Source organism: Papio anubis, chromosome 6, assembly GCF_008728515.1.
Source record: "Papio anubis isolate 15944 chromosome 6, Panubis1.0, whole genome shotgun sequence".
In the NCBI taxonomy this organism is placed as follows: Eukaryota; Metazoa; Chordata; class Mammalia; order Primates; family Cercopithecidae; genus Papio; species Papio anubis.
Genome location: NC_044981.1, coordinates 118,695,652 through 118,720,576, shown reverse-complemented (window position 1 = coordinate 118,720,576; position 24,925 = coordinate 118,695,652). Strand labels below are relative to the sequence as shown.

Sequence of the window (24,925 nt, the reverse complement as noted above, 5' to 3'; positions counted from 1 at the left end):
AGAAACATGTAAATGTGCAATTGAGCTTCATTACCCCTTCATGGGTCCTAGGTACAAAAAATGGAGCATCAGCATGATCTGAAGAGTTTTCAGCCTCTGATGTCAAAAGGTGAAGTAGAGGCCAATAAAACCCATACTGTGCATGCTCTGTAGACTGGACAAAAACCACCCCATGGTGGGTAGTCTGTTAGGCAAAAAAGGAAGGGCAGCAACAGGCTAATATCAGCGGTGGAGTCTTTTGAAAGGAATGGTTTCTGTTTATCCCTTAGGGAGGAAAGCCTGATCCTGGTTAGTGACCGAGGGGATATAACAAGGCAAAGCAAGAACTCAGTTTTCAAGGTTACTCTGGGTCCCGTTGGCCAAAAGGGAGTCCGTTCAGTCAGCTGGGGGGCTTAGTACTTAATTTGTATTTCTCTTGCCTCATTTTTAGGATTTGTAGGATGCTGAAGATAATTGCATATCTTTCATAGTGTTGCGGTGAGGATGAAATGAGATGATGCAGATAAAGCGCCAGAACATTAATTCATTTAAATAAATACCTACTGAGCATATATGCCCCATGCATCAGGCCCCTGAGGATACAGCAGTAAATACAACTGATTGAAAGGAAATAAAAACTGCCCTCTTGGATCTCTTAATTGTATATAACGAATAATAACAACAAATCTCTGGCACATAGGAGTGCTATGTATTATCTCTGTTACAAAGCAATATCCCAAGACAAGTTTTATAGTCCTAACCTAAATTATTTCTATAATTTTTTTCCTGAGACAGAGTTTTGCTCTTGTCACCCAGGCTGGAGTGCAATGGCATGGTCTCAGCTCACTGCAACCCCCGCCTCCCGGGTTCAAGCTATTCTCTTGCCTCAACCTCCCAGGTAGTTGGGATTACAGGCGCCTGCCCCCGCACCTGGCTAATTTTTGTATTTTTAGTAGAGACGGGGTTTCACCACGTTAGCTAGGCTGGTCTTGAACTCCTGACCTCAGGTGATCCACCCGCTTCGGCCTCCCAAAGTGCTGGGATGACAGGCATGAGCCACTGCGCCTGGCCTATTTCTATAATATTTATTGTAATAAAAGGATAATACTCCACAAATACAGTGGTAATGCCTACGGCATAAAGACATAATCCAAGGCAACTCATTCATTGAGAGGTCACCAGAAGCTGGGAAGTGGGGGAAACAAATTTGAAAAAAAGGCCTGCTGATGAAAGTGATTGCATTTACCACACACCTTTGTCCAAGAAAAGCTATGTGAATGCGCCAACACCGGCCTGAAGTCTTCCTAAGAGTGCGTGCTTCTAGCCTATTTGTTTAAACGGTGGGAGAGAGTTAACACCCAAAAACCAGAGATTCTGAATATATTTTATTAGTTCAAATGCCTCTACAGTTAACAGAGTCTCGGGGGTTTGGTTAACAGGGCACATGAAAGCAATTCATTAAGCAGTGGAAAATAAAACCTGATCAAGTCTGATGCAGTCTATAAAACTAGGCCCCGGACTCCGTTGCTGCGGCAACCGACTCCGCCCCCACCCGGAGAGGGAACCTGAAACTTGGCGCCCCCAGCACCCCAGCGGGGTGGTCGCCTCCCTTCCGTGTCCCTGGCTTTGTTTTATGGTTGGGAATAGGTAAGGGACACAAATCAACGGCGATACTAGATTCGTCCCCTCTGATCTCCGTAGAGGGAGTTATAAAAGGAGGTTCGTCCACAGGCAGAAACCCCTCTGTGGCGCCTCAACGCTAAGCAGCCACGCCATTCCCTTTCCCCGGCGGGAGACTAAAGGCCGGAAAAACACAGCCGGCTCAGGGGTGGGAGCCAAGCTAGCCCCACCTCCCGGTAGCTTCCCGCGATCGTGTAGACGCAGCGAGTTACGTAGCTTCCGGTCACGACCCATCAGCTCCTCGGCGATTGGTCCATTTCCATGGCCGACTGGGTGACGTTATCGCCGGGTGCTGGGGTCGCACGTGTGGTGAGGCATACAGAGGCGGCCTTGGGCTGGGCCTTGGTCTCCCCGCTGGACTTCGAGGGTATCTTCGCCGCCTCTGTTGGGGGTGAGCGCCGCGCGGCTGCAGCATGGTGAGCAAGCCTTACTTGTTTCGGCGGCCGGGCGCTGCGGTTTTGCAGAGGCCAGGCTGCTTCCGGTAATGCCTTGGGTACTGCGGCCTGGGTCTAGGTCGTGCCGGAGGCTGCTTGCGGCACAGTACCCTGAAATGGGCCATCCTCACCACCCCGGGCATTCTTTGCTAGTTACAGTCTCGCACCGCCGAGCCTCCCTGGGATGTGGCACGGAGAGGAGAATGGCCTCCTTTTTACCCCTGGGAGCCTGCAGCCCTGTGCGCTTTCGGTTAGCTAAAAGCTTGTGACTGCGGACACAAACGCACCACCCTGTGCTTCTTGGGGTCGAGCAGAGGGAGCTGCTGGTCTCCCTCAGCGTTGGAGTGGCAGGTGTCTGCCTGTCTGTTTGCTCTGAGAAAGGGAACTTGTGGGAGAGCATAAGGTTGGGCCCAAAGTAAAGCCACTTAATTGGTTTCACAGTTTAGAGAATCAAAATTGAATAGCGAAGTAAGAATGTAGAAGTGGATGATGGATCTTATTAAACTTTAGCTCTTTGTATCGTGATCTTATTTGCTGGTTGGTAGATGCCCTATGTGGAGCTGTCTACTCCAGATTATGCTGTGGCAGGCTTCTTGTCATTCTGGTTCAGTCAGCCAGGGGCCTTCCCTGAGCAGCCAGTGTAAAGTAGCTTTTAAGTCATTTTCATGTCACTGTCTTATATATTTTCACCGGAAATTATCTTGATTTTCTTGCTAAGAACAGGGACTTTATCTGACTTTCCCACTTCTGTATTCTCAGTTCCCATAACAAGGTCTGGCACAAAGTAGGTGCTCAAGGAATGTATGTTGACGGAAGGTTAAGTATGGATTCTACAGAACACAGCTGATGTTGCCTGCCCTAGAAGTGTAGATTTTTAAAAAGTATTTATCTTTAACATGACTACTAAAGATGGATGAGTGAACTATGGAATTGTTCTCTGTCGTTTTGTTTTGTTTTAACTAATTGTTGTGATTTTGTTCCTTTGAAGCCTCACAGGAAGAAAAAACCCTTTATAGAGAAGAAGAAAGCTGTGTCTTTTCACTTGGTCCACCGGAGCCAACGAGATCCTTTAGCAGCAGATGAGACTGCACCCCAGAGGGTTCTGTTGCCCACACAGAAAGTAGGTCCTGTTCTTTAGCCAGTCAGTTTGTAGGTAGACAATAGGTTTTTTGTGTGTTTGTTTCTTTTTCTTAAGTAAATAGTCTCGGCATGTTGCCCAGGCTGGTCTCGAACTCCTGGGCTCAAGTAGTCCTCCCAGCTTGGCCCCCAAAAGTGCTGGGATTACAGGCATGAGCCACCGCGCCGGGCCATGTTAATAGTTTCAATAAATTGTTAAGTCAGCTGTTATTCTCAGATAACTGATATTCTGGGAAATAATCTATAAGTTAATTTTCAGTACAATTTGCTGATTTTTACATCATTCATGTTATTTTGATTGAGAAGACAAAGATCTTTATTAGAGATGTTTAAATGAGCAAATCTTGTAGAATAATGGTAAATATTTACCAAAGCATCAGCTACAATGTGGCATGATGTTATTTAGGGCACCCGTAAATGCTCAAACTGTGCTTTCTCTAAGATCCTGCTGTTTTATAACCACAAACTGCATTTTGCCTCGTGGTTGCTTATCTTAGGAAATGTAAAATATCTGAGCTTCTTGGTTAGCTCAGGGAACTTTGCAAGGGAGCCTCGAAAAGATTCACTTAATGTTAGACTCTACTTATTAAGTGTAGATATTATGAAACAGAGTGTTGGGAAACAGAGTATTGGGGGACATGGGCCATGTTTCGCTTTTCAGTAAAGCTAGTTTTATTGTATGTTGAGAAGGTTTTTTTTTTTGCATATAAATAAAAGAAATTGTACTTACCTTTTAAGGCACCCAAATATCTGTTGCCTAGGCTGGCGTGCAAAGTGGCTCCATCTCAGCTCGCTGCAGCTTCTACCTCTTGGGCTCAAGCGATCCTCCCACCTTAGCCTCCAGAGTAGCCAGTACTACAGGCACATGCCACCGGGCCTGGCTGATTTTTAAAACTGTTTTGTAGAAACGAGGTCTCACTATGTTGTCCAGTCTGGTCTTGAACTCCTAGGCTCAAGTGATCATCCTACCTCAGCCTCCCAAAGTGCTGGTATTATAGGCATGAGCCACTGCACCTGGCCCCCGAAGTCTTTTCTTGTGACCCTCCAAATAGACAATAAAATAAGTTGTATGTATATTTCGTGACTCAGAATGTTGCACATAAATGTCTAGCGGAAGGAGCAATTGTTATTTATTTTTATTGCCCTTTTGAAAGCATGAATGTTTTCATTCCATTTTAATGTTATGTAGCACTCTGGTTTTGAAGCTGTACATTTCCTGTTTGTCAAGAATTCTTTGTCTTTTTCCCATCAGCCAAAATGTTCATGTGCCATCTGCTTCCTACTTGGAAAGCTGTACTCATTGTAATAGTTCCTTGCCTTATCCTTGGAAGGCATACTGATTCCATTTTGTTTATAGATAAACAGTGAAGAAAGTACTAATTCCATTTTGTTTATAGATAGACAGTGAGGAAAGGCGAGCAGAACAGAGGAAGTATGGAGTGTTCTTTGATGATGACTATGACTACCTGCAGCACCTGAAGGAACCATCTGGGCCCTCAGAGCTTATTCCCTCAAGTACCTTCAGTGCACACAACCGGAGAGAAGAGAAAGAAGAATCGCTAGTCATTCCAGTAAGGCTTTTCAGCAATTTAAGTGTGGGAGTGGGTGAAGAAATCATTTTTAAATCAAGGTAACTGTTTGGGGCAAGAAATGGTGTCTGTATGAAGAGCACAAAGATAGACCATGCCTCCACTTAAAATTATGTATGTGTATGCACGTGTGTACCATCAGGAGAGAATAGGTCACCTCTTCTCTGGTGGCAGGTGTCAACGCAACAGCCTTTTTATAGGTTTAGAACTTTCGATTGATAGACATGGCCATGTTAGACAGCACTTTTCAATAGGAGAAAAGCAGCTGACATTCTACATGTTAACAACATAACTGTTTCAGGATCATAAACTCTGTTCTAAGATAGGACTTAACTTTTGTGGAATATTTAGATCTTTAACACTTTTGTAAAAGCTGCAGGCTACTCATAAGCAAACAGAATGAGTGGATGATAATAACATTCCTGTCTTGTAAACTAATGTTCGGTCCACTTTAATACCTTCTCTTTCAGCACAAATGATAGTACATCTTTATATGAAATTAGTGCTGTTAGTCTAAGTGTCTAAGTTCTGTTTTCTCTCTTGTTTGTGTTAAGAATGCCCATGTTGTATGCCTTTGTGACCTTATTTTTAATTTGATGTAGAGTAAATTTCCCTGTGGGAAAGTTTTATATCATCTAGCACTTTAGAAAAAGGAGACATTCATTAGGTTTATAAACAAAAGGTAAGAGATAGAAAGGGCACCAGTTTACCCTGCCCCTTATTCCCCAATTCTGTCATGGTCTAGGCATTCCTTTCCTTGGGGAAGATGTGATTGTAGTTCTTACAGGCAATAGCTGGTTGCTTAAGGATACTTAGAAAGGTTCGGTTTCAGGATATCATCCCAAAGAAAGGTAGTAACTGCAGCTGCTTGTTCACTAACTAGGTTGTGACTCTTTTGTAACGCCCCAAATCCTATCACATCTCTGTCATAGAGAACCAACTTCTTTATTTCTTCTTCCTCAAGGCTTTATTGGTAGTAGGGACTTACTGGCTCACTTCCTTCTATAACCTATTGAGGGAGAGAAGGAGTTCCATAGTGGCTCAACTTGTTTATCTAAGGGTGAAAATTCTTAGTAAAGTCTTGCCTGGCTTGTATTGACCAGTACTTTTAATCCTTAATTTATTTTGAGTAAAAGCAATCACTAATTGATTTTTTAACAGGATAAGGCTCTTAAATGGACAGTTCAGTGATGTTTACAGGGACAACTGAATTGTATTTAAAAACAAAATTGTCGTTGGTTTTCTGTACAGCTATGAAAAAATATGGATTAGTCCCATGTACTTTTTTTACTTTAATTTGTAACACACCACCAAATTCAAATAGATTAGAAATAATGAATAACCCCTAGAAACAGTGTGAGACAGTGTAAAAAGGCAGCATAGAAATGATTGATGCTTGAGCAGGCCCTGATTTTGACATGAAAGAAAGAGGGTGGTGCCATTGTGGAAAGTAGCTGGGCAAACACCACGTAGTTGAGAACTACTGCAACCAATGAAAACACAGTACTCCTCTAAAAAAAAAAGTAATTCCTCTTTAAACTCTAATCGTGTATGTGATTCTTTTCTTTCAAGATTTGAAAAATATCTCACAAAGGTAAATTCATTTAACACAAGCTGACCTTGTGTTTAACCCCAAACCTCTAAGGATAAATATCACAAAGGTACCTTTTTAAAAGCCTAAAGGCTAAAACACTATGTAGATTTTGCTATAATTTTAAGTAATTAATAATGTAATATACTTAAAAAACATTAAATTGTACACTTTAAATAGGCAAATTGTATGTGAATGATGTCTTAGTAAAGCTGTTTTCTTAAAAATGTGCTCTATAGCAAAATAACAAATCTTTGCCCATGTTTATGCTACTGAGAAACTCATTTTGGAAGCCGTAACATCTTGCTGTGTGTACACTGCCATATGTAGCCTTTACTCATGCTCCTCAGAGGCTTCCAATTCAGAGCTTTCTCAGTGAGCCAATGAGGATGCACATTCCAGCTTTGTGCCTCCTCCTGGGCTAAGGATAGGGCAGGTGGTAAGGTGCACAGAGATAAATAACACATGGTGGTTGTCCTCACATTATCAACTGTTTGGTCAAGGAGAGGAAACAAGCATAAGAACCAGTCAGAGAATGTAGGCTAGCACATGTTTAAGTAGATTGCACTGTGTGAAGAAGGCGGGGAGTTCACACAAGGGAAGTTCTAGGACAGTGATCAGAAAGGGCTTCATGTGGGAGGGTAGGAACTAAGCTGGCCACCAAGCGGTGGGTACTGTTGACAGGAGAAGGAACTTTTTCAGTCAGGGTGCCGAGACAGCTAGCATTGTGGTTCAGTGTCAGGCACATGCATGCCAAGTAAAGTGTTTTGCATTATTACATGACTGAGGAATGAACTTGATTTGCATGGTTGTATAGAATAACTGAGAAATTTGGATACACAGAGTAGGCCTTGATTTTATAGGGCCTTGAGAACCAGGGCCTTAAATACAGAGTGAAAAATTGAGACCTGTTAGAAACTCAAGAAGGTCACATGATAAAACTATTAAAGGAGCTTAATCTAGCCGTGGGTATGGAGGTTATACTGGATATAGACTAGCTATCTGAGCGGTTGCAGTCATTTATGTTTTGGTTAACTATAAATGAGATGATGCCCCAAAGAATAGAGTGAAATCACTGTAAAAGATTTCGGCCGGGCGCGGTGGCTCAAGCCTGTAATCCCAGCACTTTGGGAGGCCGAGACGGGTGGATCACGAGGTCAGGAGATCGAGACCATCCTGGCTAACACGGTGAAACCCCGTCTCTACTAAGAAATACAAAAAACTAGCCGGGCAAGGTGGCGGGCGCCTGTAGTCCCAGCTACTCGGGAGGCTGAGGCCGGAGAATGGCGTGAACCCGGGAGGCGGAGCTTGCAGTGAGCTAAGATCCGGCCACTGCACTCTAGCCTGGGCTATAGAGCGAGACTCCGTCTCAAAAAAAAAAAAAAAAGAGATTTCTAGGGGACATAGGACAGAGCAAAATGATTTATAACCACCCAAGGATTTAAGATAGCCAATTCATACAAGGGCTGTGCCATTACTAGAGATTAGGATGTTATCTCTAGTTTAAGAGGAAAAAGTTTAATTTTGTTTTGAAACTTCAGGCAAGTGGAGTTAAGAAACTCTGGGATTTGAATCCCAGAATCTCACTTACTGATCATTCTCGGGGGTGGACCATTTAAACTTTCTTAGTTTTCGTTCTTTTGCTAAAACATGGTGAAAACTCATGGGATCTGAGGAATAAATGGAATAATTTACTAGAGAAAGCACTATGATGTATTATAAAGAGTTGCTTTTGAGTTTACGATGGAATATACTTGTTTTTTTTTTTTTTGAGACGGAGTTTCGCTCTTTTTGCCCAGGCTGGAGTGCAGTGGCGCGATCTCAGCTCACCGCAACCTCCGCCTCCCAGGTTCAAGCGATTCTCCTGCCTCAGCCTCCCGAATAGCTGGGATTACAGGCATGTGCCACCATGCCTGGCTAATTTTGTATTTTTAGTAGAGACGGGGTTTCTCCATGTTGGTCAGGCTGGTCTTGAACTGCCGACCTCAGGTGATCCACCCGCCTCGGCCTCCCAAAGTGCTGGGATTACAGGCATGAGCCACTGCGTCCGGCCACATGTTTAACATATATACAACCTGGAGCACAGGTGAGAGAACACAGAATGTAGTTGTAACAGTTTCCTAGGACTGCAGTAACAAATTAGCACAAACTAGGTGACTTAAAACAACAGAAATTTCTTCCTTCATGGTTCTGGAGGTCAGAAGTTTGAAATGAAGGTATCGGCAGGGTTGGTTTTTTTCTTGGGGACTTAGAGGGAGAGGCTGTTGCATGGCTCATTCCTAACTTCTGAAGGTTACCAGTGATCATTCCTTGGAGTTCCTTGCCTTATAGAGGCCTCATTCCAGTCTGCTGTCATCTGCATATGGCATTCTCCCCTGTGAGTCTCTGTCCTCGTTGGTCTCATTATAGGACCATGGTCCAGTAAGACCTCATCTTATAGAGGGGACCCTATTTCAAATATGGTCACAGTCTGAGGTTCTGGATGGACATTGATTTTGGGGGGACTTCAACCCAGTACACTAGTTAAGAAGTATTTCCAAATAAACCTAACCATTGTGCAATTTCTTTTTCAAGAGCACTGGAATTAAGTTGCCTTCATCAGTGTTTGCTTCAGAGTTTGAGGAAGATGTCGGATTGTTAAATAAAGCAGCTCCAGTTTCAGGTATTTTTAATTCCTTTATCTTTTTATGTGGATAAATGTATTTTGCAAAACATAAATGGTGTAGGATTTTTCTATCCCCATTAAAGTATTGAAACAATTGAGATATGTCTGGAATTCAGATCAGGGATTATTAGGAAGGGATGAGTGTGATCTTTGTATTTTTGTATTCCTACCATCATATCCTTGCATCTTTTGAGTTCCTGTTTGGAGAGGAAAGTGGGGAAACTATTCTTGGTAATCTAGTAGGGGAATTGTAACCTTCACGTAACCTCTTACAAACATAGTGGTGTTCATTATTCATTACTTGTAGTGTAATTTTGCAAAATAATCTGTTGTCTTTCAGAGTTTCTCCCAAGAGCATACAGGTATTTTTATAGAAGTTCATTTTACCATCTACACATATATTGGGGGAATATTTTTGTTTTTAATTTTTAGTACCAACATTGTATTTCAGAACAAACACAAAAGTTCACAGAAGTGGTGTTGGTATTTTCTCCTGAGTTGCCTTAATTATTAACTAACACCTGTCCTGTGACATTCATTCATTAATTTATTCTACAGATTTTTGAGTTGCCGCTGTCTGTGTGGCAGGGCCTTGGGTTAAAACAGAATAAAGCATAGTCTCTGACCCAAAAATTTACCTCGTTTGGGAAAAATAAACAATAAATGGTAAATTACAGTATAGATAGATAATACTAGTGGGATGAGCAGTACCAAACCCAGCCTCACAGAGTTGAGCAAGGCTTTCTAAAGGAGGTGATGTCTAGTTTGTTTCTTAAGTAAAAGTTAGGTAGATAGAAGAAGGAGGGGAGGGGTGGGGACAAGAGGATGTTCCAGACAGTGGACTGTATGTGCTAAGGCAACAGAACATGAATATAGGTAACTGTACACATTTTAGCAGGCCCAGAAGGAAGGGTATGGATTAAAAAGAAATGAGGCCGGAGGGTTAAGCAATGGCCATGTAGCAGAGGGTGTTGGAGGCCATGTCAGATGATAAATTTGGAGTTGAAAGTTTGTCTTGAACTTGAGTTTTGTTGTTGTTGTTTGTTTTCATTTTCTCCTTCTGGAGCCGGGCTAACTCCTAAGCAGTGTGCCTAGAGTCAGCCTAGTATTTTTATAGATGGAAGAATATATCTGAAGAAACAGGTAGATATTTATTAAAATCTCATAGTCAGAAAAGACTGAAAGTATAACAGTCTAAAAATTGTTCATTTGAGTTACTTTTAACAGGTGAATTTAAAGCCCAGTTTCTTCCTGCAGACAAAACCTTTGAATTATGCTAGACAAGGTTGAACATTATAGATGTATAATGGAACAGTATTTTTACCAGTGGATATTAAAAGGAGAAGCATCATTTCTTTTTTCTTTTCTTTTTTCTTTTTTTTTTTTTTTTAGTTATACTTTAAGTCCTGGGATATATGTGCAGGTTTGTTACATAGGTATACACATGTCATGGTGGTTTGCTGCATCCATCAACCCATCATCTACATTAGGCATTTCTCCTAATGCTGTCCCTCCCCTAGCCCCCCCATCCCCCAACAGGTCCCAGTGTGTGATGTTCCCCTCCCTGTGTCCATGTGTTCTCAATTGTTCAACTCCCTCTTATGAGTAAGAGCATGCAGTGTTTGGTTTTCTGTTCCTGTGTTAGTTTGCTGAGAATTACGGTTTCCAGCTTCATCCATGTCCCTGCAAAGGACATGAACTCATCCTTTTTTGTGGCTGCATAGTATTCCATGGTGTATATGTGCCACATTTTCTTTATCCAGTCTATCATTGATGAACATTTAAGCTGGTTCCAAGTCTTTGCTATTGTGAACAGTGCTGCAGTAAACCTACTTGTGCATGTGTCTTTATAGTAGAATGATTTATTATCCTTTGGGTATATACCCAGTAATGGGATTGCTGGGTCAAATGGTGTTTCTGGTTCTGGATCCTTGAGGAATCACCACACTGTCTTCCACAATGGTTGAACTAATTTGCACTCCCACCAACAATGTAAAAGCGTTCCTATTTCTCCACATCCACTCCAGAATCTGTTGTTTCCTGACTTTTTAATGATTGCCATTCTAACTGGCGTGAGATGGTATCTCCTTGTGGTTTTGATTTGCATTTCTCTAATGAGCAGTGGTTTGTAGTTCTCCTCTAAGAGGTCCTTCACATCCCTTGTAAGTTGTATGCCTATTTTATTCTCTTTGTAGCTATTGTGAATGGGAGTTCACTCATGATTTGGCTCTCTGTTTGTCTATTATTGATGTATAGGAATGCTTGTGATTTTTGCACACTGATTTTGTATCCTGAGAATACAACTTTGCTGAAGTTGCTTATCAGCTTAAGGAGATTTTGGGCCGAGATGATGGGGTTTTCTAAATAGACAGTCATGTCATCTGCAAACAGAAACAATTTGACTTCCTCTCTTCCTATTTGAATACCCTTTATTTCTTTCTCTTGCCTGATTGCCCTCCAGAACTTCCAATACTATGTTGAATAGGAGTGGTGAGAGAGGGCATCCTTGTCTTATGCCAATTTTCAAAGGAATGCTTCCAGCTTTTGCCCATTCAGTATGATATTGGCTGTGGGTTTGTCATAAATAGCTCTTACTATTTTGAGATGTGTTCCATCAATACCTAGTTTATGGAGAGTTTTTAGCTTGAAAGGGGTGTTGAATTTTATTGAAGGCCTTGTCCGCATCTATTGAGATAATCATGTGGTTTTTGTCATTGGTTCTGTTGATGTAATGGATTACGTTGAACCAGGCTTGTATCCCAGGGATGAAGCCGACTTGATTGTGGTGGATAAGCTTTTTGATATGCTGCTGGATTCGTTCTGCCAGTTTTTTATTGACGATTTTCACATTGATGTTCATCAGGGATATTGTCCTGAAATTTTCTTTTTTTGTTGTGTCTCTGCCAGGTTTTGGCATCAGGATGATGCTGGCCTCATAAAATGAGTTAGGGAGGAGTCCCTCTTTTTCTATTGTTTGCAATAGTTTCAGAAGGAATGGTACCAACTCCTCTCTGTACCCCTGGTGGAATTTGGCTGTGAATCTGTCTGGTCCTGGGCTTCTCTTTTGGTTGGTAGGCTATTACTGCCTCAATTTCAGAACTTGTTATTGGTCTATTCAGGGATTCGACTTCTTCCTGGTTTAGTCTTGGGAGGGTGTATATGTCCAGGGATTTATCCATTTCTTCTAATTTTCTAGTTTATTTGCATAGAGGTGTTATATAGTATTCTCTGATGGTAGTTTTTATTTCTGTGGGATCAGTGGTGAAATCCACTTTATCATTTTTTGTTGTGTCTATTTGATTCTTCTCTCTTTTCTTTTATTAGTCTGACTAGCAGTTGATCTTTTCAAAACACCAGCTCCTGGATTCATTGGTTTTTTTGAAGGGTTTTTTTGTGTCTCTATCTACTTCAATTCTGCTGTGTTTTAGTTATGTCTTGTCTTCTACTAGGTTTTATATTTGTTTGCTCTTGTTTCTCTAATTCTTTTAATTGTGATGTTAGGGTGTCGATTTTAGATCTTTCCTGCTTTCTCCTGTGGGAATTCAGTGCTATAAATTTCACCCTAAACACTGCTTTAGCTGTGTCCCAGAGATTCTGGTATGTTGTATCTTTGTTCTCATTGGTTTCAAAGAACTTATTTATTTCTACCTTAATTTTGTTATTTACTCAGTAGTCATTCAGGAGCAGGTTGTTCAGTTTCCAAGTAGTTGTGCAATTTTGAGTGGATTTCTTAATCCTGAGTTCTAATTTGATTGCACTGTGGTCTGAGAGACTGTTATGATTTCCGTTCTTTTGCATCTGCTGAGGAGTGTTTTACTTCAGTTATATGGTCAATTTTAGGATAAGTGTGATGTGGTGCTGAGAAGAATGTATATTTTGTTGATTTGGGGTGGAGAGTTATGTCGCTGTCTATAAGGTCCACTTGGTCCAGAGCTGAGTTCAAGTCCTGAAGATCCCTGTGAATTTTCTGTCTCATTGATCTGTCTAATATCGACAACGGGGTGTTAAAGTCTCCCATTATTATTATGTGGGAGTCTAAGTCTCTTTGTAGGTCTCTTAGAACATGCTTTATGAATCTGGGTGCTCCCATATTAGGTGCATATATATTTAGGATAGTTAGCTTTTCTTGTTGCATTATTCCCTTTACCATTATGTAATGCCCTTCTTTGTGTTTTTTTTATCTTTGTTGGTTTAAAGTCTGTTTTATCAGAGATTAGGATTGCAACCCTTGCTGTTTTTTGCTTTCCATTTGCTTGGTAAATAACCTCCATTCCTTTATTTTGAGTCTATATGTGTCTTTGCACATGAGATGGGTCTCCTGAATACAGCACACTGATGGGTCTTGACTCTTTATCCAGTTTGCCAATCTGTGTCTTTTAGTTGGGGCATTTAGCCCATTTACATTTAAGGTTAATATTGTAATGTGTTAGTTTGATTCTGTCATTATGATGCTAGCTGGTTATTTTGCCTGTTATTTGATGCAGTTTCTTCATAGTATTGATGGTCTTTACTCTCTGGTATGTTTTGCAGTGGCTGGTACCAGTTTTTCCTTTCCATATTTGGTGCTTCCTTCAGGAGCTCTTCTAAGGCAGGCCTGGTGGTGACAAAATCTCTTAGCATTTGCTTGTGTGGAAAGGATTTTATTTCTCCTTCACTTATGAAACTTAGTTTGGCTGGATATGAGATTCTGGGTTGAAAATTCTTTACTTTAAGAATGTTGAATATTGTCCCCCACTCTCTTCTGGCTTGTAGGGTTTCTGCCGAGGGATCTGGTGTTAGTCTGATGGGCTTCTCTTTGTGGGTAACCTGACCTTTCTCTCTGGCTGCCCTTAACATTTTTTTCTTCATTTCAACCTTGGTGAATCTGACGATTATGTGTCTTGGGGTTGCTCTTCTCAAGGAATATCTTTGTGGCATTCTCTGTATTTCCTGAATTTGAATGTTGGCCTGCCTTGCTAGGTTGGGGAAGTTCTCCTGGATAATATCCTGCAGAGTGTTTTCCAACTTGGTTCCATTCTCCCCGTCACTTTCAGGTACATCAGTCAAACGTAGGTTTGGTCTTTTCACATAGTCCCATATTTCTTGGAGGCTTTGTTCATTCCTTTTCATTCTTTTTTCTCTAATCTTGTCTTCACGCTTTATTTCATTAAGTTGATCTTGAATCGCTGATATCCTCTCTTCCACTCGGCTATTGTTATTTGTGTGTGCTTCACAAAGTTCTCTTGCTGTGTTTTTCAGCTCCGTCACATCATTCATGTTCTTCTCTAAACTGGTGATTCTAGTTAGCAATTCCTCTAACCTTTTTTCAAAGTTTTTAACTTCCTTGCATTGGGTTAGGACATGCTTCTTTAGCTCGGAGGAGTTTGTTATTACCCACCTCCTGAAGCATACTTCTGTCAGTTCGTCAAACTCATTCTCCATCCAGTTTTGTTCGCTTGCTGGTGAGGAGGTGTGATCCTTTGAAGAGAAGAGGCATTCTGGTTTTTGGAATTTTCAGCCTTTTTCTGCTGGTTTTTCCTCATCTTCTTGGATTTATGTACCTTTAGTCTTTGTTGTTGGTGACTTTCAGATGGGGTTTCTGTGTGGACGTCCTTTTTGTTGATGTTGATGCTATTCCTTTCTGTTAGGTTTATTTCTAACAGACCACTCTGCTGCAGATCTGCTGGAGTTTGCTGGAGGTCCACTTCAGTCCCTGTTTGCCTGGGTATCACCAGCGGAGGCTGCAGAACAGCAAAGATTGCTGCATGTTCCTTCCTCTGGAAGCTCTGTCCCAGAGGGGTACCCACCAGATGCCAACCAGAGCTCTCCTCTGTGAGGTGTCTGTCGACCCCTGATGGGAGGTGTCTCCCAGGCAGGAGGCATAGGGGTCAGGGACCCACTTGAGGAGGCAGTCTGTCCCTTAGCAGAGCTCGAGCACTGTGCCGGGAGATCTGCTGCTGTCTTCAGAGCCAGCAGGCAGGAAGGTTTGAGTCTGCTGGAGCTGCGCCCACAGCCGCCCCTTCCCCCAGGTGCTCTGTCCCAGGGAGATGGGAGTTTTATTTATAAGTCCCTGACTGGGGCTGAGGCAACATTTTTTTTTTTTGTCTTGGCATGATCACTCTTTATTCTTCACTAGACTGAACTTAGTTCTTAATCATTCTTTTATCCTCAATATATTAATAGACTCTTGCTATCATAGGTCCTTATATGAATGAATTGTTGCTACCTTGGGAATTGTTGCTCAATTTTTGTTTTCCTTCTAGGACCTCGACTGGATTTTGATCCTGACATTGTTGCAGCTCTTGATGATGATTTTGACTTTGATGATCCAGATAATCTGCTTGAGGATGACTTTATTCTTCAGGCCAATAAGTCAACAGGAGAGGAAGAGGGAAGGGATATACAGTATGTGTGGTTTGTTTCAAAGCAGAGATGATGACCTAAGTGTTACTGCTTCAGTGGGATGGTAACCATAGAACGTTACAGTTGGAAGAGACCTTCAAGAGCATTTAATCTGAGACTTCTGTATTTTAGAGCAGAAAATGTGAAATTTATTGCTTTTCCTACCAAACTGGGTTGATCAGACACCCTCCTGCCTAGACAAGAACCTTTCCTGAAATACCTTCCGGTTTTACTTGTGTAAAGTGATTTTGTTCTGTTACTTTTTAAGTTGTTTTGGTAGGTAATTTATGACCTTTACTTTAGGAAATCTGAGAATGAAGATGACAGCGAGTGGGAAGATGTGGATGATGAGAAGGGAGATAGCAGTGATGACTATGACTCTGCAGGCCTATTGTCAGATGAAGATCGTATGTCTGTGCCCAGAAAAACCCACAGAGCTATAGCAGATCACTTGTTCTGGAGTGAGGAAACAAAAAGTCGCTTCACCGAGTATTCGATGACTTCCTCAGTCATGAGGAGAAATGAACAGCTGACCCTACATGATGAGAGGTTTGAGAAGGTAAGGTCCCCAAATAAGGGATGCTTTAGTACTATCTTATGATATATCTATATATTTTTTAATACCTGTCAACTTTAGCCCAGGTTGAAGTGCTCACCAATCACAAAGTCAATCATAGGAAATTTACAACTATCCAGCTATAGGTTCATGTAGCCAGCATAAAGCAGAAGGGTATCAGTGCAGTACAGGAGCACAAAGACTGGAAAGGGAGCATAGAACTGTGCAGAAGAAGAGTAATCGCCTAGGAGGATGTGACTTTTCCAATTTATATCACACGCTTACACCTGGAGGTGGCCCAAATGATGTCTCATTCAACCTGAATGGATAACCAAAAGTAGTTGTAATCGTTTTATTCTCAGTAATTGTGGTAGGACAACTCACTTGAGTTTCTGTTTGGCCCTTAAAACCCCCAAGAAGTGGTCCTGAAAACCCCCATCATGTCTAATGTTGTGCTTCTTTATTGTGTGTGTAATATAGATTTGTCTCAGATTAGAATGTGAATTCCCCAAGGACAGAGAGTTTTTTGTATTTTGCTCACGGATACATCCAAAAGCCTAAACTGGTGTCTTGGCATGTAGTAGAAGTTTAAAGTGTTCCATAAATGATAAATGTATGAAGGAATAGTTTCCTTCAAGGTGAATCTAAAGATAGAAGCAATCCAGTAGAGGACCTTGATGAAGCCAAGTGGGTTGAGGTGGATCTGGAAGCTGGACCATCCTCTGGCCAAGTCAGCCAATCCGCCTGTGAGCTAAGTAGATGTTTGGCGCCTTGCTGTGTGCCTTGTTTTTTTGTTTTTTAAATTTTTTTAAAAAGAGAGATTGGGACCCAAAGCTAAAACTTTTGAGTGTTGAAAACAACGTATCTCTTTATTAAAACAGAGTATAAAAGCACCCTACTTATTGTTGTTTCCCTTTATGCACTCTGTGAGGCCAGTCACCCTAGTTTTGATTCTGGAAAGAATGTGTATAGGTCAAAAGGAGTTGGCTGATCAAACATTCTTATTGTCCCCCTTGAATTCTGACATCCTGATTCTCAATTTCTCCAACAGTAATCCGTAAGATGTTGTATTTCTGAAGTATTGGCCTCATTGAGCACATCAAAATTCCATTTCTTTCCATTTCTCATCTGGAGTTTTCAGACATAACTAACACTGAGGAATATAATGGAAGTAGAGTATAAGACGCTTTTGAAAGTTTGAATTTTCATATACTGTATTTGGTTCTGTTGTAACAGATTAGCTCCAGGGTTTGTGATCCCAACCTATAGACTGTTTATAAGATTTTTAATCCCACCTATCCTGTTGTTCTGTAGCACATAACACCTCCTAACATCATGTCTAATGTTGTGCTTCTTTATTGTGTGTGTCATATAGATTTGTCTCAGATTAGAATGTGAATTCCCCAAGGACAGAGTTTTTTGTATTTTGCTCACGGATACATCCAAAAGCCTAAAATGATGTCTTGGCATGTAGTAGAAGTTTAAAGTGTTCCATAAATGATAAATGAATGAAGGAATAGTTTCCTTCAAGGTGAATCTAAAATAAAGGCTCTTACCTTGCTACCTTCTCAGCTAATACTATTTTCCCTCTTCTCTTGAGGGAGAAGCAAATTGTTGCTACACATCTCACACTTCAGGAGATATATCCCCCCCATTTACTCTTTGTCAAAGCTTAACAGTGTCAACACCATTTGCATAATATAATAATTATTGTCTAGACAAGAACGAAATATGTACATTAGTGGGAGAATTTTCAGTTGCACAATCTTTTAGTTTGCGTAACTAAGGAATTTGAAAATATCTTCAGGCTGGGCATAGTGGCCCATGCCTGTAATCCCAGAACTGTGGGAGGCCGAAACAGGTGGATCACTTGAACCCAGGAGTTTGAGACCGTCTTGAGCAATGCAGAGCCTGTTTCTATTAACAAAAATAAATAAAATAGCTGGGTGTGGTGGCATGTGCCTGTGGTCCCAGTGCTTCAGAGGCTGAGGGGGGAGGATCACTTGAGCCTGAGAGTTTGAGGCTGCAGTGAACTATGGTCGCGCCACTGTACTCCAGGCTTGGAGACAGTGAGATATTTAAAAAAAAAAAAGAAAAGAAAAAGTATCTTAAAAAATGTTTTGATGTAATCTGTGCTGCCTAACATTTTGTTCTCCAAGCTAAGTAGAATAATGCCTTTCATTTACATGTTAAATGGAAGCCTTTTTTTAGTCTAAATGTAAGTCTTAAAGTACTGAGCAGAAATATCTTCCACATCCTATTGCATTAAATCCCTACTAATATTTTAATGGTAATTGTGATAGTACCTAAATAACTATTGTGTAAGAATAAAATTAATGTAAAAAAAATTTTAAATATGTAGTCTTACTGAGTACATTTGCTTTTCATGGTATCTTTTCTCTGTTTATATTCAAGTTTTATGAGCAATATGATGATGATGAAATTGGAGCTCTGGATAATGCAGAATTGGAAGGTTCTATTCAAGTGGACAGCAATCGCTTACAGGAAGTTTTGAATGACTACTATAAAGAAAAGGCAGAGAAGTACAGTGACTTTTCTTTCCTTGTTTATCTGTTCTTTTTTTTAAAAAAGAAAAAATTCCAAAGAAAGGTCCATAGTATAACTGAATTGAGGAAAAAATTAACCTAGTCAAAATCCATATTAAGAAAATGAAAAAGGAAAAAAAAAGATAGGAGGGGGGAAAAAAGAAAGTGGTACATTTTCCATAAACTTTGGCTCATGTATAGCTCATCTGTTTTGCCTACATTTTGGTGTTAAGCATTCTGAAGTAGAATGTAATGGGAATATACGAGGAGCCACTTTTTCCATACCTTTGACTTGAGAAGAGTCGTGGTAGAATGTGTTTCGTTTTTTAATTTTTTTTTTTTTTTCGAGATGGAGTCTTGCTCTGTTGCCCAGGCTGGAATGTAGTGGTGTGATCTCAGCTCACCTGCAACCTCCACCTCCCAGGTTCAGGTGATTCTCCTGCCTCAGCCTCCTGAGCCGATGTGATTACAGGGGCATGCCGCCATGCCCAGCTAATTTTTGTATTTTTAGTAGAGACAGGGTTCCACCATGTTGGCCAGGCTGGTCTCAAACTCAACCCCATGTAATATGCCCGCCTCGGCCTCCCAAAGTGCTGGGATTGTAGGCGTGAGCCACCGCGCCCAGCCCATTTTTAATTTTTTTTACTTTTATTTTGCTTAAAAGTTAAAGAAATAAAGGGACACATTCCCCTTGGGAAATAAGATGATATTTCTAGTCTTTGGGCTGAAGAATTATTCCAAGTATATGCTCTTTTCATCTTTCTGAAATGCCAGGTGTTTTGAGAAGTAGGTATTTACATCTCGCGGAAAGATAAGAATTTGTCTCTCCAGCTAGATTAGAGGAACTGACCAGCTGGTTATTTTGGCAAATCAGCATCCACATCAAGGTGACTCTCCTCTGAGAGAAACTGATGAAGTGTTCAAATCTGCTAGAAAGGTCTGATGTTCCGTGATCACTATAATATATAGATCCCATAGCAGGACAAGGAGCTGTATAGTTTGAGTAAAATATTTGAATACTTCGCAGAGACAGATGAGTTACGCTTTTTTAGGCTTTAAAAACCTGTTTTCTTAGGAAGCTGCCTTGGAAAGACACAGCTAGATGTTACCTTCCTATCAGCTAAGTGAATATCCAAAACTCACTGGAGGGAAAAGGCAGGGCTGGGTAGAACAGAGTTTGACAGAAAATGACAGATAGGTCACTGGAATATGTGCATTTTAAAACACTGGTTTTTTCCCACAGCTAGAAATTGCAGTTTTAGTGACATAGTATAATAAGAGGTCATTTTCCCCCCTCTCGGTCTTCACTTTTAAAAACTCATCCAAAAGTTGTGTAAAATTGAATACTCTTGAACCCTTGGAGGATCAAGACCTGCCAATGAATGAGTTTGATGAGTCTGAGGAGGAAGAAATGATTACTGTAGTCCTTGAAGAAGCCAAAGAGAAGTGGGATTGTGAATCTATTTGTAGTAAGTATATTCACTTTATGATAGTAATTTTAAAGTATTAAAGTATATCAACTTTAGTCTGGGTGCGGTGGCTCATGCCTGTAATCCCAGTACTTTGGGAGGCTGAGGCAGGTGGATCACCTGATGTCAGGAGTTCAAGACCAGCCTGGCCAACATGGTGAAACCCCGTCTCTACTAAAAATACAAAAATTAGCCAGGCATGGCGGCGGGCACCTGTAATCCCAGTTACTCGAGAGGCTGAGGCAGGAGAATAGCTTGAACTCGGGAGGTGGAGGTTGCAGTGAGCCGAGATCACGCCATTGTACTCCAACCTGGGCAACAAGAGCGAAACTCTAAAAAAAAAAAAAAAAATATATCAACTTTGAAAAAATACATATATTTTAATAAGAGTTACGCTTTTAGGAAATTTGTGAAAAATTATTTGAAAGAGTAATATTCCAATATTGAGTTGTAAGCAATTTATAAAACATTGATCAGAGACTCTAATGTTATTTTGCACTATGAAAACACAAGGTCAGAAATATAGTAGGAATTCAGTAATGCTTGGTGGAACTGAAAGTGTGCTTATTGATACATGACTTTTATTTGTTTTTTTAGGTACATACTCAAATTTATATAACCATCCACAGCTTATCAAGTATCAACCAAAGGTAAGTCCTAGTGTGCTAAGCTATTTGAAGGATGAAGTGCCTAAAAAATAGAGTGCACATTTTCGCTCAGTAACTTTTTATCTTTGTGGCTAGCAGTGATATTAGGAAAAGCAGCAACAGTATGCCATTAATGTGCTATTTTTTAATAGGAATGAGAAATAACTCTAGTACCATTTTATCTGTATTTCAGCCCAAACAAATTCGAATATCTTCTAAAACAGGAATACCTCTCAATGTCTTACCAAAGCAAGGACTCACAGCAAAGCAAGCTGAAAGAATACAGATGATTAATGGCAGTGACCTTCCTAAAGTATCAACCCAGCCACGTTCTAAAAACGAAAGCAAAGAAGATAAAAGAGCAAGAAAGCAAGCTATCAAAGAAGAGCGCAAGGTAAAAAATATTTTTCAAATGTGAGATTTACAAAGAGCTGGTGGAGGGGAAATTAGGGGAATTTTGTAAAAGCAGCCTGTATCAGGTTAAAGATATGAGTAATACAAGTATATTCTTGTACTTACAACAGGAACGAAGAATGGAGAAGAAAGCTAACAAGTTAGCATTTAAACTGGAGAAAAGAAGGCAAGAAAAAGAGCTGCAGAACTTGAAGAAGAATGTTGAGGGACTAAAGCTATAGACAGTAGAGCATACAGGGCAAGGCACTTTATTAGGGGCTCTTCATTATCTTTAGTCATTGACTAGAACCTTCAGAAAGACAAAACTGTTTGCCATTTTACTGGCAGATAAGAAGAAAATACAGTATTTGTATTATTTTTATACCAGCAAGTGTCCCCTGCCAGCTGTCTTGTAAATACTGTAATGTTTTAATTTTTAATATTTTAAGCTTACATTTGCTCTGAAATAAATGACTTCATGAATGTGAAATGTTTGGATAAATTAAAGGAAAATATCTTCATAACTTGAATGGAATTGTATTCATTTATTTGTATGGTTGTCATAGTTGTTTTTTGCAGATGTTTTCAAATATTTCTTTGAATCCTCTCCATGCCTTTTCAGGAATTACATGGTTTAATTTGCTGTAAATAGAAATGTGGCCTGGTTAAACTCAATTTTGAAATGCTGACTTTATTCTGTTTAGTGTAAGATGAGTTTTTCTGAGAAGTTTCCACTGTTAGGAAGCTAAGTTTTCCCTTGCTGTATACAAAGGACTATTTCAAAAGGGTGGTAAAACTGAATATTAAGGTTCTTAAGATTCATATTTCCTGTTATATTACTGGATGACTTGCTTTTGGGATTTAGGAACAGTGAAGGCAGGAAACAGAATAGTCAAGGAAGTAAGAAAACTTATTTAGCTTCAGTGAGTCCCTAGGTCAAAATCAGATATATTTATTTCAGTTTAAACTGGAGAGTTTGCCTTTTCAACATTAGTTAATCCTTGGAACCATTCATACTTGATTAAAATACATAGTTGAAAACTTTCCCTGTTTTTGATGAGTTGATTTTTGTTTTAACTGATTCAAACTTTTTCAAGGTTTAGGCAATGACATCATCACAGTTGTTGATTATTTGGTAAACTGTGACTTCTTGCAACAGATTAGTGGCCCTGGTTTATGTTCTTGTCTAGTATGTTGTTATCTAGACTAAGCTGTAAAAATCTGTGAACACTGTTGCTCTGAGTTAGGAACAGAATGGCTGGGGCAGAACCATTTTTGGCAGGTGAGCTGCACTTGATATCTAAATTATTAGAAAATTGCCTTCATCTGTAATCATTTGCTTATGGCTTTTCCAAAGCTGGTAGGTATTAGTTTGTTCTACCATGTGTGATCTGTTTAAATCTAAGTACTGTAGGATTTTTAAAGAGTTGTCAAAACTGATGGCATTAGGTATTCTACCAACATAGGCTAGAAAAAAAACTTAACTGGAGCTTGTCATTGCAGAAGTAGGATACTGGAGAGAATGTGTTTAAATGCCAGCCTGTGAAGTAAAGGGTCAGATGATGGTTTATGTCAATATTGAGAACGTAAGTACTAAAAGGATTGGCCATTTATTTTGATAGCTGTCTCAACTGAAGATTCTCAAAAACAGCAAGAGTCTTATAGGCATTGGATGTTCCTTTGTCATGTTACTGAAATTCTGTGTTATGAGGTGCTAACTTTACCTCACTTTGTTTAAATCCATATATTATATATTTTGCAATTAAGAGAAAAAGACTAGGCCATGAGTCTTGATGAAACATATTGTGATTTAGGCAGATTATACTCCAAACTTAAATATTTTAATTTTATTCTGAAGAACAAATTCATGATACTTTAAATGAATTTTCTGATATCTTTGTTGTCTAAAAATCTATAAATGATGATTGGGAACTGATCATAAAAGCTCCGTGTTAAATGTTGGGAGCCCAAGAGATCAGAGGGTTTTTGCCTTCAGGAGCCACATGGTCTGAGGAGGCAGGATAGGTGCAACGAAATGTAACTGGCGATACTATCACTGTTGTGGTAAGTACCACTTTAAATGAGAATCTTGGTACTTGCTGTTCCCTGGAAGTGCTCTCACTGCAGACAGACCTTCCTCATGGTTGGTGCTCAGCTGTCACCTTCACTATAGGCTATTCCCTGAGCTTGTATTTAAAAATACTGCATGCATCCCTCCCTTGCATCCTTGACCTGCCCTCCCTGGTTTATGTTCTCCACAACCTCTGTTGACACAGAGAACTGGTTTTCAGTCTCCTCTTGCAGGACAAACCCTGAAGGCACAGTGTTTTATTTATTGCTTTATCCTCAGGTCTGGAATGGTGCCTGGCATTCAGTATACAGTCACAAAGTAGTGTATGGATGAATGGATACATGGGAAATATTTCAGAAAAGAATTAAATGTGGAGAAAACCATAGCAGGGCCTAGACTCACTGGGGTTAGGGAGGAGAGAAAGGCCTAAGAGATCCCAGGCAGGGGCCAAAATGTTGAAGAATTTGTATCTTAAACCTTTTTTGTTTTTTTGTGTTTTTTTTGCCAAGATGGAGTCTTGCTCTGTCACCCAGGCTGGAGTGCAGTGGTGCAATCTCAGCTCACTGCAGCCTGCAACTTCCGGGTTCAAATGATTCTCCTCCCTCAGCCTCCCGAGCAGCTGGGATTACAGGTGTGCGCCACCACGCCCAGCTAACTTTCGTATTCTTAGAGACAGGGTTTCACCATGTTGGCCAGGCTGGTCTCGAACTCTTGACCTTGTGATCTGTCCGCCTCAGCCTCCCAAAGTGCTGGGATTTCAGGCATGAGCCACCAACACCCGGCCCACCTATTTTGTTTAAGCACTGCCTGTGACTGGTGTTAAAACCACCTGGATATTATGGTACCACAGATGCTCCTTGACTCATGGTGGGATTATGCCCTGATAAACCCACCATAAGCTGAAAACATGGTAAGTCAAAAATGCATTTACTATACTTAACCTACTGAATATCATAGTTCAGCCTAGCCTACCTTAAACTTGCTCAGAATACTTTCCATTAGCCCACAGTTGTGCAAAATCATCTGGCAATACAGTACGCTGTAGAGTTACCAGTTTGCCCTCGTGATCACGTGGCTGGCTGGCAGCAGTGGCTCGCCACTGCCGCCCAGCATCATGAGAGAGGATTGTACCACTTTCTACTGAATACATACTGCTTTCTCACCATCATGGAAAAATTGTGAAGTTGAACCATCATAAGTTGAGGACCATCTGTACTGTTACTTTACAAGTCTAAGTGTCTGAAGTGCAGTTACCGCTTGTGTGTATTACCTGTGATGCCCTGTATCTACACCTCCATTGTGATGTCGTCAAGTCACCTCAGTTGAAAGAACTCTAACCTCTTGTAACTTTACTGTTATGTTTTCAATACTTTTATGTTACTTCTTCATGTGGGTTGACATTGCTATGCTTTATCAGTCTTTTTCCAGTTAAAGGGCAGAGAAGGTAGAAATTCTAATGGCCTTGCATTTTTATTGTGAAGCTTACAGGAGAATGTTTAAAGCAAACACAGGGCCACTGTTCAAGTTAAGAAATACAACATAGAAGTCCCCAGTGAATCCATCCTTGATTTCATGTCACTCTTTGCCCTCAGGTAATCCAGCTGTCATGCAAGTTGAACATCTCTAATCCAAAATCCAAAACGTTGAGTACCAATGTGAGACAACAAATAGAAAACACCACGCATAAGTACTTAATACAAGCTTTGTTTCATGCACAAAATTATTTAAAATATTGCATAAAATTACTTTCAGGCTGTGTGTATAAGGTGACATCTGAAATAAAGTGT

The 24,925-nt window shown here is 40.5% G+C and overlaps 2 protein-coding genes and 1 long non-coding RNA gene across 4 annotated transcripts in view; 2 read left to right on the top strand and 1 right to left on the bottom strand.

Annotated features, from left to right (window-relative positions):
* Positions 1-1,873: 1,873 nt before the first annotated feature.
* LTV1 (LTV1 ribosome biogenesis factor) lies at positions 1,874-21,597 on the top strand. Its single transcript, XM_003898092.4, has 11 exons — positions 1,874-2,075; positions 3,082-3,213; positions 4,628-4,801; positions 8,985-9,072; positions 15,318-15,459; positions 15,760-16,015; positions 18,428-18,555; positions 19,888-20,027; positions 20,625-20,677; positions 20,868-21,068; positions 21,199-21,597. Exons 1-11 carry the CDS (start codon positions 2,073-2,075, stop codon positions 21,307-21,309), a joined length of 1,428 nt encoding a protein of 475 aa, XP_003898141.1. The 5' UTR covers positions 1,874-2,072; the 3' UTR covers positions 21,310-21,597.
* On the bottom strand, positions 21,589-24,197 carry LOC110743151. The gene is made up of 2 exons (XR_002521733.2): positions 24,111-24,197; positions 21,589-21,709 (listed from the first exon to the last, which is right to left on the bottom strand). It is a non-coding gene; the product is annotated as an uncharacterized LOC110743151 (long non-coding RNA).
* Positions 21,703-24,925, top strand: part of ZC2HC1B (zinc finger C2HC-type containing 1B) — a 72,553-nt gene continuing 69,330 nt past the window's right edge. For both annotated transcript variants that reach the window (XM_021937796.1, XM_021937797.1), the window contains exon 1: positions 21,703-22,349. In XM_021937796.1, the coding sequence (XP_021793488.1) occupies positions 22,322-22,349 (28 nt within the window). In that variant the 5' untranslated portion in view covers positions 21,703-22,321. The remainder of the gene's footprint in view (positions 22,350-24,925) is intronic.